Source organism: Lissotriton helveticus, chromosome 3_1, assembly GCF_964261635.1.
Source record: "Lissotriton helveticus chromosome 3_1, aLisHel1.1, whole genome shotgun sequence".
Classification (NCBI taxonomy): Eukaryota; Metazoa; Chordata; class Amphibia; order Caudata; family Salamandridae; genus Lissotriton; species Lissotriton helveticus.
In genome coordinates this window covers 149,625,704-149,640,465 of record NC_136061.1, presented here as the reverse complement: position 1 = coordinate 149,640,465, position 14,762 = coordinate 149,625,704, and the positions used below count along the sequence as shown (strand labels likewise).

At 46.4% G+C, this 14,762-nt stretch overlaps 1 protein-coding gene across 1 annotated transcript in view; it reads left to right on the top strand.

The window, feature by feature from the left end:
• LOC144822741 (uncharacterized) overlaps positions 1 to 14,762 on the top strand; it is a 2,085,503-nt gene that overhangs the window by 677,413 nt on the left and 1,393,328 nt on the right. Inside the window, exon 49 of the mRNA XM_078680596.1 lies at positions 8,947 to 9,104. Coding sequence (XP_078536722.1) covers positions 8,947 to 9,104 — 158 coding nt within the window. The remainder of the gene's footprint in view (positions 1 to 8,946; positions 9,105 to 14,762) is intronic.

The following is a 14,762-nucleotide window of genomic DNA, read 5'->3' as shown; positions in this document are numbered from 1 at the left end:
AGATATTACTTAGAGGACTGCTGTACAATTAGACCTGGTGTCTGCCTGACAATTTCCCTTAGGTGAGGTGACATCACCTGAAATCTTCCACTTCTGCAAGAACTGTTCACCTGTCCTGAGCACCTGGACTCCCTGCCTGCATCCTACGAGAGGGAAGGAGCCTACCAACCCTGCAGGAGAAGGTACCGTCAACGAGGAGTGAGGCGCAGCATGACCCCTGTTCAGTGCATCTGAAGAAGAGGGAGACTATGGAGAACGATGCATGCTTGCCGGTGTCAGTGGGTGTTAAATCTGTCAGACTTAGGGTGGTCTTCCCCCAAACTTTTTTTACCTCCAGCCCTCCTTTTTTTGCTGAATACATTTTGTTGGCCTTAGGATGCTGTGCACCTTACAATTACTAACCAGTGCTAAAGGGGGGTGTGCTCACTCCCTAAAACATGATACAATTGTCTTATATCTGATTGGCATCTTTATTTACTTATAGGTCCTTGGTTACATGATATTCCATATGCCTAGGGCCTATAAATTAAATGCTACTAGTGGGCCTGCAGCACTTATTGTGCCACCCACTTAAGTAGACCTGTAAAACATGTCTCCGGTCTGCCATTGCAGCCTGCTAGCAGTTTTAAACTGTCAATATGGCTTGGCAAAATCACCCTTGTGCCAAGCCAAAAACTCAATTTTTAGTACACATATGTCACCACTAAGGCAGGCCTTAAACAGCCCCCAGTTAAGGCATTGTAATTAAAAAGTTGGACATGTACTTTTAAGTTTCACATGTCCTGGTGGCGAAAAACTCTTAAATTCTCTTTTCACTACTATGAGGCCTCCCTCTCCCATAGGATTAGATTAGGTTACCTTATTACATTAAATAAGTGCTAACGTTTGATTGGGAGCAGATAGGAAAGTCATGTTTGGTGTCAGAAATTTAAATTTAAAATCCTCTTTAATGGCAACGTCAGATTTTGGGTCACATTTTTTTTAATGCCACTATTAGAAAGTTTAACCAACATAAAACTGCCAATACGGATGCTCAATCAAACTTCACATTTATACCAGCAGTCAGACGACCTAAACACTGATTAGAAAACATTAGAATTGTATTTTTCTTTATCAAATATTTTAAACTGTCTTATTTGTTACCTTAGTGTTGAAAAAAACATTTGTTTTTTTGGAATTTTCAACAATACAAATAATATATAATTTAAACATACACTGAAAACACAACAACACTTAACACAAAAACAGACAAATGTAATACAAAAGAAATCAAAATCTCAATACAATAAACCATGTATATTCTTCTCAGACAGATACACAATAGAGGGATTTGGTGTGTCTGGATGGGTAATCTCAGGCAGGATGAGGGAAGCAGAACTGGGCACAGCCCCATTTGGAAGTCAATAGGGCGTGCCCTGTCTTCACACAAAAAACTTGACACTAATCTTTTGTGACTGTACACAGGCAGGAGCCAGGGCAGGTAGGCAATAAATTCCAAGCACCTTTGAGAGGGGGTACTTCTTGAAATGTTTCCTACTTCAAAGAAGCCACCCTCAAACCCACTCTTCAGATCACTCTCTGGACCTGCGGAAGGACTCTGAGGACTGCCCTCTGCTGTGACCTACTGTGTACTTTAAGACTTGCTTTGCTGCATCAAGAACGACTGCTCAGCTGCCTGATGCCTGCCTTGCACCCCAGAGGTTTACTCTGCGCCTTGAACCATGCACTTCCCCGTGAACCCAGGTCTTTCAGAGTGACCCCAAGGGGTAGTTGGCTGGTCTTCTGATCAGAGGCTCAGGGAGAGAAAAGACTCCAACCATCTTGAACCCAAACCTGGACCCTGCCTGAGTGTGTCCTGGCTCTCTATGTGGTGCCTCTCCAATCCTGGACCCTTAGAAGTGGTGCTTACGTTGTCCAGATAGCCCATATCCAAAACTTGGGACTTAAAATGTTTAGCCAAAAAGTGCTCTGAGAACCGAGAGGAGAACGGGATCTACCTACTTGTCGATCTACCCAAGGTGCATCACTGGTCAGCTTGACTTAGCAGCAGCTCCCACTATGTTCTCCGTAGCAGCCAACCCTGTTCAGCGCCTCCTCCCAGAAGGGGTATCCTGCCTTGTGAAGCCTTCGTCGGCTACAGGCTGCAGCTTTGTCCCACTGGATATTTTTTACTTCTAAAAAAGAGGCAAAGTTTGAACGAAGAATTATCCACTGCAACTTCACCCAGCGGCTCCCTGACGATAACACCTCCACCTCAGACACCATCAGCTGCTTTTCCTCGCTGAACATTACCTTCTCAGGCATTTTTTCTTGAAATTTCTTTTAACTCCGAAGGATAAGCTGAAAGCGGGCCAAATCCAGTTCTTGTATCCGACCTGCACTTCATCGCGGCCCCGGTCTCCCTTGACTAGATGTCTGCAGTTGGTACTTTGGTCTTTTACCGAGACCGAGAAACAACAAGAGAGGAAGGGCTAGAGTAGACACTCCTATACCCCAAGAGATCTTTCATAAACAACTAAGGAGTGACTGAGTGCAAAGAAATTAATTTTTTATTTTTATTGAAAAAAACTTTTATTTTAAATGATTACTTAAGAAAGTCCCATTAACCATACGTGAAACCAAACAATTGAAGACATCAGCTACAGGGAGCAGCCTATGTCCAATTTGGCCAATAAGGGAAGAGAAGGGGCTCTTTCCTTATAGAAGGACCCTCACTCACCACTAGTTGGTGACATGCTTCATCATCGGGTCCCCGCTGGGGTGGCCGAATGCCTCCCCAGCGTGCTACAACGCCTGAGTTACAGCGGAGCAGGATGGTGTTGAGTGTAAGAGTGCTCAAACTAATAAAGTGTTTTTTTTAAATGTGAGTGCTAGTTAAAAAATACAAAGTTGAAACCCCAATTTTTTTTTATTAGGGTCAACCCGCATTGGTTGAAAACAGTGTGGATGGACAACCATAGGTTCTATATTAGGAAACCTGTGTCCTCTAATGAGAAAAGAAGGTCAACATGTTTCTGCTGTTATTAAAGCAATTGCGCTCAGCATTCGTCAGGACCAATTAGAAATAAAAGACAGGCCTCCGGTGGTATGCGCGCGCTAAGGCGCACCCTCCCGTGGGGCACTAAATGTGAAAAAATTCGATTGAACTCACGGTTACTTCCCGTGACTACTCACTGAATTTCACAGGAGCAGAAAAACGTGGGTAAAGGGAGAGAATTTCTCCTTCGGATCTGGCAATGTGGGAAACCTTCACGCGGTGTAAGTTTCAGACACACGCGACTCCCCGCATAAAACATACACCTGCGGATGTTGCCAGTCCGGAAATTTGGTCTTTTAGGCACTAGATTTCATTTTAAACTTTAAAAATGCCAGTTCTACTGACTGGATTTTTGTCGTTGTCTTATCAAATATTTTATTAAAATGTACTCTATTTTTCTTAATTTGTTTGGAATTGTTCTTGTTTCATGTTTTCACTTTATTAATGTTTGCGTTGTGCATAAATACTTTACACATTGCCTCTAAGGTTAGCCTGACTGCTTTTGTGCCAAGCTATCAGAGGGTTAAAAACAGGTTAATTAAGTGGCTTTATTAGTTCACCCTGACAGGCATTGTGGCTGTTGCTTGAGCAGGCTTTCACCCCCTCAACCAATAATCCAATTTCTCACAACAGGCTTCAGACACTCCTGCAATTCCTGGTCATAATTATGAAGATGTGGTGCAGCATAGCTGCTGTATCTGAAGATGTCAGTGGTGACGTGCTGTACCAAGTAGTCAAGTATGGCATGACACCACCCGCACGATGGACACCATCCACTCCGGATCCCCAACCGACCCCTGCCCCAACTAGGCCGACTCCATCATCGCACCCCAACTCCGGGACATCATCAACGCCTCCTTCAACACCGCCACCTTCCGGGAAAGCTGGAAGCACGCCGAGCTCAGCGCCCTCCTAAAGAAACCCACTGCGGACCCCACCGACCTCAAGAACTTCCGCCCCATCTAGCTCCTCCCTTTTCCTGCCAAAGTCATCGAGAAGACCGTCAACAGACAGCTTGCCGCCTTCCTCGAGACGAACGGATCCCTCGACCACTCGCAGTCCGGCTTCCGAGCCAACCACAGCACCGAGACGGCCCTCATCGCAGCCACTGACGGCATCAGATCCCTGCTCGACAACGGGGAAACAGCGGCCCTCATCCTCCTGGACCTCTCCGCAGCGTTCGACACTGTCTGCCACCACACCTTAGTGCAGCGCCTCAGCAACATCAGAATCTAAGAGAAGGCACTGGAGTGGATCATCTCGTTCCTCGCCGAAAGAACCCAGAGAGTCCCCCTACCCCCATTCAGATCCGAGGCCACCGAAGTCATCAGCGGCGTACCACAGGGATCATCGCTCAGCCCCACCCTCTTCAACATCTACATGAGCCCCCTCGCAGCCATCGCACGCCAACACAACCTCAACATCATCTCCTACGCCGACGACACCCAGCTGATCCTATCCCTCACAAACGACCCAGCCACCGCCAGAACCAGCCTACACGAAGGGATGAAAGACGTCGCCGAGTGGATGTAGAACAGCCGTCTGAAACTGAACTCAGACAAGACGGAAGTCCTGGGATCATCTCCCTCCGTCTGGGACGACTCCTGGTGGTCCCCGGCCCTGGGCACCACTCCCAAGCCAACAGACCACGCACGCAACCTGGGCTTGGTCCTGGACTCCTCCCTGTCGATGACCAGACAAGTCAACGCCGTCTCATCATCGTGCTTCAACACCCTGCGCATGCTCCGAAAGATCTTCCGATGGATCCCTACCGAAACCAGGAAGACTGTCACCCAGGCACTCGTCACCAGCCGACTGGACTACATAAACACCCTCTACGCCGGAACCACAGCCAAACTACAGAAAAGACTCCAGCGCATCCAGAACACCTCCGCACGACTCATCCTGGACATCCCCCGACACAGTCACATCTCCGGCCACCTGAGAGACGTGCACTGGCTCCCCGTCAGCAAGAGGATAACGTTCAGACTCCTCACCCACGCACACAAGGCTCTCCACGACCTGGGCCCCAAGTATCTCAACAACCGCCTGACCTTCTACACGCCCACCCGCCAGCTACGGTCGACAAGCCTCGCCCTCGCTGCCGTTCCACGCATCCGCAGAGCCACCGCCGGTGGAAGATCCTTCTCCTACCTGGCAGTCAAGACATGGAACTCCCTCCCCATCCACCTCCGGCGAACCCAGGACCATCTCTCCTTCAGGACGCAGCTCAAGACCTGGCTTTTCGAGCAGTAACGGACCCCTCTCCCCCCAGCGCCTTGAGACCCTTCCGGGTGAGTAGCGCGCTATACAAATGTCATGATTGATTGATTGATTGATTGACCTGAACCGCTGTGCCAAGTAATCGAGTGTGACAAGACTGGTGCTGCTCTACCAGAAGCGCCAGAGCGCAGTGTCACCTCACCCACTCAGTGAGGGTGTAACCTGAGTCGTTGGCACCTCACGCGTCTCTTCACCTGTTGCCAGGATCCTGCCGAAATGTTGCTGTAACCTTCCTGTACAGTTAAGTGAGGCTGCAAAGTGCACGTCCTGGATCTCAGACCCAGAACCCTCCGCATAAGCATTTCGCCAACTGAACCAGCTACAGATGTGTATACGAGGAAGGTTGATCATGATGACTGGTTCGCACTCAGCCCCAGAAGCGGAGGAGCAGCAAAGACAGCACGAACCAGGATAGCCGCAGGACTCGACCCGATCAGCAGCCTTGCATCAATTTTTGGATCAGGAACTGTAGAAATACAAAGAAACTGTGCGCTATTAAGCGTGTTGGGGGTAGTCCTGCACCTGAGGTAATTCTTGCAACATCCTGCCCGAGCCTGGGGATCCACCTGAGTCACATAAGGAGACCAGGAGCCAAAGCGTGAAGAGGCGCCAACAGACTCAAGCACTAGGACACTATCTTAAAATCCTGAATATATCTGTGTGTACTATTTAGTCCTAGAGTAGAGTGAACATACTTTTCTTTTTAAAAGTGAAAGTGAAGTACTTGGTTGGACCATCCTTTATTATACGGATGAGTGTATGTGAGTGCTGAGGTTGAGCACACCCACACTACCTCCATGGGGGGCCTGTGAATGCATGCCATCCCTACCGTTCAGAGTCAAGTGCTGAAGCCCAGTTTACAGAGCCATAGTTGGACATACCCTGCAACATCAGAGACAAATGACCTCAATCTCAGAAGTTGAGGCCCAGTAGCTCCTGCTTGCCACATCACCCCCCGATCACCGTCTGACAGGTTATTACTCTGGTAAGGTCTACGTCTCTCACTGAATAATGGTCCGTCCAGTTCTTACAATATGGGCAATGAAACTAATATTTTGTCCTGAATTAGTCTGATTATTTTTGTAGAAAAACTGTCAACATATCCCTATATATCCATATATCTGAGGTAAATGTTTATGTGATTTCAGATAAGTTTGAAAAAAGTCCTAGGATATGCTTTGTGGGGTGCATGAATCTTTTTACAGTCTCCCTCAAAATGGCACTGAAACACTCAGTCAGTCAAAATTCTTTATTCGGCTCTACCTAGCCATAAAAGTCACATCATAAAAAGAAATACACAATAATTTGAGCATGATTAAAAGGTTAAGAAAAAGGCACTATTGAGTTAGATTATAAAACCTTCAATAAAATCACAGACATCCATTAAATAGTATAAGAGCAGCAAAATAAAATAACATTTCAATAATCTCAGGGAATTTAAGATGTAGTTCAAGACAACAATAATGACAGTTTCATTTCCCAGACACTACAAATAAGAAAAAGATGCTGTGTGGGATCTAAAAACCAGAGCACACAGTACGAAGCGCAGAAACTGCCTTGTTTGGTGGGAATAAAATGTGCAGAATAAAGTTAAGTGCCGAGTGCTTTGTCCGTCTGGGACTTCACAATGACAAGGGGGAGGGATGAAATCCAGGTGCCTTTGGTAGGAAAGCCAACCAGGAAGAGTATAATATGGAGTTGGAACCTTGTGAGTAAAAACTTCTGTCTTTAATCTGCAATAAACTGTAGGTAAAATGCTGAGCGTGGAGGTAGGGCCCGGGAAATGACTCCCCTTTCGTCCAGCTATCCCTTTTCCGTACCCTTTGTGCGTGTTGATAAAAAAGATCTTTTATATGCATTGAGGGGATGCTGGATTAGAACAGCCAAATTATAATTAAAACAACTGGAGTGCCGGCATTCAAAAACTGCATCAACTGCTCTTTGGAATAACAAGACTCTTACAATCAGTAAACACTTTTAAAAAGCTGGAAAACCCCATATTAGCCCATGGTGGTTTAAGAGCACCTTCCCCAAGCTCACAAACTCCTATAGTGTGCTCTTAATAAACGCCCACAGGACAGATTGAGAGTTACGATGGCCCAAAAAATCCAAAAAGAAGCCATTTCTAAAAAAGAAAACAGAAATAGGGGAGAAGGCCTGGGAGGAGCGGAGAGCTGCTAGTGTGATGAGAGATTCCCAAGCCTTTTGGCAGGTAGTAAACTCTCAGACCCTTCTAGGTGTCAATGTACCCCCATCTGATGTTTAAACCCTTGGTTTTATTATATTGTATTTCATTAGCCACATTTGGAAGTATGTCCATCTTGTAATAATACTTTTGTCCAGGGGAATAAACAAAGGAATGACCTTCCTACACAGGAAATAAATGTTGAGCATGCAATCCATTATCAAACTGTAGACAACATTTCTAGACAACATTTCCAAGTGACTGTAAGTGCTACAAAAGGCCTTTGGGCCAAGTTATTTTAGGCATGTTGATATTTAGGAATCATCTTGAGATTTCTTCTAAGTCTTCAAAGTAATTCCATAGCTGGTGTAGAAAGCAATGTGAAACTCAGAGTACATTCTTAGCTTCCTGAGGGTCCAGGAATGACTCTGTTGTACAGATTTGCAGACCTACAGTTACGATAGGTTGTTATTGACATTTATTTATTTATTTATTTATTTAGCAATTTGTATAGCGCCTGGTGACCCGAGGGCATCCCCGCGCTGTTAATATTGAGTCCTGCTGAGGGGGTGGGAGGTAAAGGGTTTATTTAGGGAACAGAAGGGTTTTAAGTTTTTTCCTGAATGTCAGGTAGTTGAGTTCCAGTCTGAGGGAACGTGGGAGAGAGTTCCAACCGGTGGACGCATTAACAGAGAAGCGTCGGCCTCCAGTGCGTGTTCTTTTGAATTTAGGGATGTTGGCCAGGTGCTCGTTCTCCGACCGTAGGGCCCTTGGTGCAGTGTAGGGGGTGACCAGACCCCTAAGGATCGCGGGTCCCGATCCATTGATTAGTTTATGGGCCGTGCACATGGCCTTAAACTCCACCCTTTGGCGGACTGGCAGCCAGTGCAGCGCCTTGATGGCGGGTTTGGCGGATACTCTAGGAGGAACGCTCATAATTAGGCGGGCTGCAGCATTCTGGGTTCTTTGCAGTCTCGCTAAGGTGGCTTCCGGCGCACCTAGATAGACCAAGTTGCTGTAGTCCAGCCGTGACAGTATGAGGCCCTGTACTATTAGTTTCCTGGACACGGGCGGTAGGAGGGGGAGAATTTTGCGAACAGTTCGCAGAAGCCCCAGACAGGTTCCGGCGGTTTTGGCCGCTTGGGTCTTCATTGAGAGAGCGGGTTCTAGCCAGACTCCGAGGGTCTTGATTTCGTGTTTCGGGGTGGGGATTTCCCCGAACACGTCTGGCCATATTGCCGGGGGGATGGTCGCCCATTGTTTGCCCATGAGCATCACCTCGGTTTTGGAACCGTTGAGTTTTAAAGACGATTCACACATCCACCCGTGAATTTCGGTAAGACAGTTTGGTAATTTGTCTGGGTGGTCGTCAAGTTGGGAGAGGGAGACGACTAATTGTGTGACATGTCTATAACGTATTTCATGTTCCTTTTTTCTAAAGGTTGCTGTGATAGGACCTGCAGGATGTGGCAAGAGTGAGTGTGTTAAAACCTATACCGAGACTTTCAGGCAGATGGGAAGAAGAGCATCTCTCAACACGATTTTCATCAGAGCGCTTGAGTCGCGAAATCTTCTAGGGTACATGGACCACGAATCAGGGTAAGAGTTTGCAGCGGTTTACTTATAAACAGTGCATACTTATTTGTTGACTCTCTTATAGGGTTGTTAGCAACTAAGCAACTTATGTGCTGCACCAAAAGACATTACACGATACCTTATGTTAACGTTATTGCTGTTTTCTTTTACAACCTTTGGAAATCGTTTTTCCCTGTTTAATGTTTCATTCTGGTGACCGTGCTTCTCAACTAGGTCAGAATGTTTCCATTGCAGACATAACTGGGCAAAGCTTTTCCAAAGATATTGCCACTTTAAATTCTGATAGGCCAAAGGAAACAAAAAAAGTTTGTCTACCATGCACCTGGGTGAAGAATGCGCACACGCAGTAGAGTTGTTTTCTTCTCATAGGCCAATACTCATTTTATGGTACTTGTATGACAACCACCTCCACTGTTCTGGGTGGGTGCACATACTTGAAAGCATCCTGATGCAAGAGTTAATGTACCATGATAACGGATGACCTATTCAGATCTACGAAGGCTATTATGGTACTGCAGAGTAGTTTGCTTCGCAACACCAAAACACAGCAATAGAGTACTTTAGGTCGATCACGCTAACTAAGCTCAATCACTCGTTAAGGTTGACAGGACACGGACGGACAAATACTTCCATTCGGAGAATAAACTATTGTTGTTAGCCGGGACAATTGCTGGAGCCATTGTTATTACATTTGGTGGCCCAAAATATGCCGACTGATGGGAAGCGAGAGAGGCAGTAGCTTTACATGCTACTGTAACAGAGTCTGTGTCAGGACCCTCTTCGGAATATCCTTCATCTTCTGTCCACCTCAACAGGCATAAGAAAAAGAGAGACAGATTAATGAAAAGGGGAAAACAACAGCACAGGAGCAGCTCCTCTGCCACTGGCTTTGGAATCTACACCCCACTGTGGAACAAGGCTTGAGTTCTGCTGAGTAATTTACTGAGCCCCCTGAGAAATTGTCTTTTAGCTCCTCAAGGGTTCCATCATATCAGGGCCGGACTGGCTGTAGTGGGCACCGGGCAGTCCCCTGGTACACCGCACGGGCGGGGGCTGGTTTTGGGCCCCTGGAGGCCGTTTTTGCAGCATAGCTGCAAAATCGTCCCTGCAACAAAATCGGCCGAAAACTGGCCCTGGCAAAGAGCTCGGCGGCACCCCCAAGCCCCTGGGGTGAGGGGGTGGGGGGGGGGAGGCGGGGGGGGGGGCAGACAAGCACTTTGACGGGGCCAGTTTTGGTTCCCAGTCCGGCCCAGCATCATACAGTCATACTACATCATCTGTCTGTAATCCAGATGATATTCTCATGCTGTAAACTTGACAAATGTACTGGTTCCTAAGCAAGTTCTGTTTAATGTGCTCACAACATTGAAAATACAGGTTTCCCACAATATTTAAAACTTACATGTCTTGTGGTAGCTGAGGAGGAGATTGGTGGTTGATACTAGCTATAACGGGGATATAAACTCTTAAACCTTAAACTAAACTGGTAGAAAGCATATTATTAATTTGGGAAGCTTAATACACCAAGCCTGGTTAGGGCTCACAGTTCTCAGTGAAATTCTGCTCAACCCCTGGTAGATGTGGCAAAAGCAGGAGGTAATTACCCAGAGCAATTTGTATTAAGTTCAAGCAATACCAACAATTTTAAAGTCAACAAAGTTCTCAAATCAATTTGGTGAAATAGAGAGAAATTGCATGAGCAAAAAGTCACCTTAATAATCAAAATTAGATTCAGGGTATCAGAGATATGAGTTTTTAAAGCTAAAGTGCCTAGAAACAAAATGAAGCACCAATCTCAATGATCAGCTCGCACAGGGCCTGGACCTAAGCAGAGTTTCAGGCAGACCTTTGATGGAGGGGAGGTCTGATGAGCCGAGCAGGTCGACTGAAAAAAAGTTTTTGCTTTCAGACTAGGTCTTAGTCACAGAGCTCAAAGTCTTTGAGCAGGACAAGGGTCAAAGCTGAGGCTGGTAAGAGTCCTTCAAAATCTGGTGTCTACATCAAGCTCCCATGAATCCATTGGTTTTGGCGCCAAAAGCTCCAAGCGGGAAAAAGTTGGATTTAGTAGCCACTGCGATATATTAGCTGCCTTGGCCAGAGTTTTACCTCAGGAGGTATTCATTTTTTTGTTTTTCAAAATTCACCAGCAGGGTTAGTCTGTAAACTGTAGCTGGACAGGACTCTACAAGTCCATATGGATATCTTTAATGTGATGTCCAGCTGAACCAGCTATCAGTGAGGCAGACCGCTCTGAGCAGGGCAAACCTTGTTTTCTTGCTTGCTGAGAGTGCATCCTACACGGGGAAGCCTCAGCACCTTATCCTGGTCCTCCAGAGGTGGAAAAAATAACTGACTCTCATTTTCCCTTAACTGCTTGAGATCTTTCTTCTGGTCACTCATGCAGGCCGCAGGCCTTAAGAGGTGGGCTTCTCGAGACAAGATCTCTCTCCTGACATGGCTTCTACAGGTTGCAGTCCAGAGTAGTAAGCTGGGCTCTACTTGGAGTCAAGGTTCCTTCTGCTTTTTGTGTTTCTCAAGCAGGCATACAGGTCAACCACTTGACCCTTGGAGAGCAATTCCAGCCCCTGGGCGCCAGCTGTGCTCTGAAGTTCTTGAGTCTCCTTCTTCCAGCAGTGAGATATTGTCTTTCCAGTGCCCTGGAATATTCTGAGGAGGTTATGGTCAGGTGCCAGCCTTATGCTGTACTCTAGCCAGTGATTCGAGAATTTCTTCCACTCAATACACATTTTTTGTAATAAGCCCTAAAACAAAATGGCTTCTACCATACTTCACATGAACAAGCTCAAGTCTTCCCCTAGCCACTCTCCTGTGGAGATGAGTGAGCCTTTCACTGTCAAGGACAAAACTGGTTCTCCCTCCTGCTAGGGTTGGTGCCAGAAAGTCTGGTAAGGCCTTTGGGATGAATTTTTTGCTGCTCTTGCCTGCCTTGTTTGGCATCTCCAAGTGAAAGGGAGAGTAGTTAAGGCTGCCCTTTGTTCTGTCAGCTATTTATGTACATTTTGCAGATGGCTAATCACTATTAAGTGACCACTTGCTGACAGCATCCATGCCTTCCTTCACCAATAGGCCAAGCCCTTGCCTTCCAGAGGCAGTGTCTCTAGTTGGCAGAGGTAGGTACCTTCGTCCAAATAGGGATCCTTGCTGCTAGTCAGGGTAAGGGGGATACAGACTTTAGATAACCCCTGCTCACCGCTTGAGTAGCTTTGCTCGAGGAGACAGACTTATCCTAAAGGCAATGTGTGAAGAATTTGTAATCAAAACACACAGTAATACAGTGATAACACCACAAATGGACACCACACCAGTTTAGAAAAATAAAGTATCTTTATCTGAACTCAACAAACCAAAACAACAAAAATCCAACAAACATAATATGACTTTCAAAAGGTTTCAAACAACTGAGTTCATAGAAAACTATGGATGCATGATTTCTCACATAGTAACTGTAAATGCGTCAAAATTCAGAAGGCCAAACAGCCACAGAGATGGGAAGCGTCGAAAAACAAAAAGATGAGTCAGTACCTGAGGCCATGGAGAAACGATGCAACAGTTCTGCTGCACGCAGGAGAAGTGATGCGTCGAATCCAGTCTGTCAGGGGAAGTGATGCGTCGACTCCAAGACAGTTCTGGTCCGCAGGTAATGTATCAGGAAAACTTGCCGTACAGGTACGATGCGTGGAAATCCGGGATGTGAGGGCGATCGATGCAGCGTCGTCTGCGGCGCTGCATCCGTTTCTTTAGCCACGTTCCCTTGATGTGTCAGTTTATGCAGCGGCAACAGAAGTTGAATCGGTTTCTGCATCGGCGCGGCAATGCATGGAGATGCTTCTTGCACAGCGGTGCTGCATCAGAAAAACAGCCGCACTTAGCGCAATGTGTAAATTTCTTCAGTTCATTCTGTTTCTTCCATCTCTCAGCAGCAAACAAAACCTCCATAGGTTCAGAACTGGAACAGGCACCTCCTGGCAGGTCAGAACGCTCAGCAGCAGAGTTCAGGAGAGCTGCGAGTGTAGTCTTTGTGTCTCTGAGACTTTAGAACAGGAGGCCAGCATACACAGGCCTTTGGAGTTCCCCACCCAGGTTCATAACAAAGTTCCAGTCTTTGGCCTTTCCTTGGCAGAAACAGCAACTGCAGGACAATCCCACATAGCAAAGGGGGCAGCACTCCTCCTCACACCTCTTCAGCTCTTCTCCTTGGCAAAGGTTCCACTAGAGTCCAGAAGTGATCTAACGTTCTGGGGTTTCAGGTGTAATACTTATACCCCAAAATGTCTTTGTTCTCTTTGTGCAACCAGTTCTGTCCACACTGGTGCAGTATGACAACAGGGGGTGGAGACAGCATTGTGCAAAGGAGACAGACCCTATTCAGGTGCAAGGCAATCTCGTCCCACTACTCTAAATTCCAACAAGGTCTATTCAGCAGAGCTCTGAGTCATCCAGGAAGGGCCAGGCATACCTCAACCCCCCATTGGTTTTCTACAGTGAATGCACAGCCCCAGCCCGTCACTCCAAAATCAGGCATTCAATACACAAACAGGCAGAGGCACACAGAATGGTTAAACAAGAAAATGCCTACAGGTTATTAAATTCTGAGTTCAGAGAGACTGAACTTTATTTCTCTGTTTTGTCCCAATGGGAAGTTATACTTGTAAGATGTTACAAAGCACTTCTCATTCTATCCTATGGGGCAAGATAGACTTTCAATAGTGAAAAACTAAATTGGCAGTATTTCACTATCATGACACTCAACAGTACATGTCCCACCTTTCACATACAATGCATCCTGCCCTGGGGGGTACATTTTGCCTACCATAGGTGTGCCTTACATGTAAGAAAAGGGAATGTTAGGGCTTGGCAAGTGGATGCACTTGCCATGTCGACATGGCCATTAACAGTTGCGCACAGACGCTGCAGTGGCAGGTCTGAGATACCTTTTCAGGGCTACTCATGTGGATGGCACAATCAGTGCTGCATTTGATTTACAGGCACCCTGGCACACTACAGTGCACTTTACTAGGGACTTACCATTAAATCAAATATGCCAATCAAGGAGAACCAATTGTAACAACAATTTACACAGGGAGCACTTGCACTTTGACACTGAACAGCAGTGGCAAAGTGTCCAAAGCACCGAAGCCAGCAAAAATGAAATCCAGCACAGCATCAAAAATACAGGAGGTATGGGCAAAAGGTCTGGGGAAACCACGCCAAAAATGCCAAGTCTAACAAAGTCAATAATGTATGATGGGTCTTCTGGAGTAGGACTGAAAGTCAAACCAATTCTAAACCCCTTTCTCCTTGGCAGCACAAAGTAGTCTTTCCTAATGTTAGTTTTTTACTAAAGTTGTCAAAATTGGGTTTGTTAGTTGTGTAGAAAGGTAGGGCCGAATTCGACCAAGAACCCTTCAGTATTTGCCCGGCGTTAGCCGCCTCGCATACCATTCAATATTACCAAACAAAGAGGCAGGCGCTGGAGACAGAAGGCAGGAAACAGGAGTTTATTCCGACGGAGCAGAACACGTCAAATCAGACAACAGGGTATCTTCTCGAGGTGCTCTAAACGCATCCTTGAGGCCTGGCCTCTTATACACAGCTTTATTGCTTTATTACATGAAACACATTCTCGTCAATACTTTGATG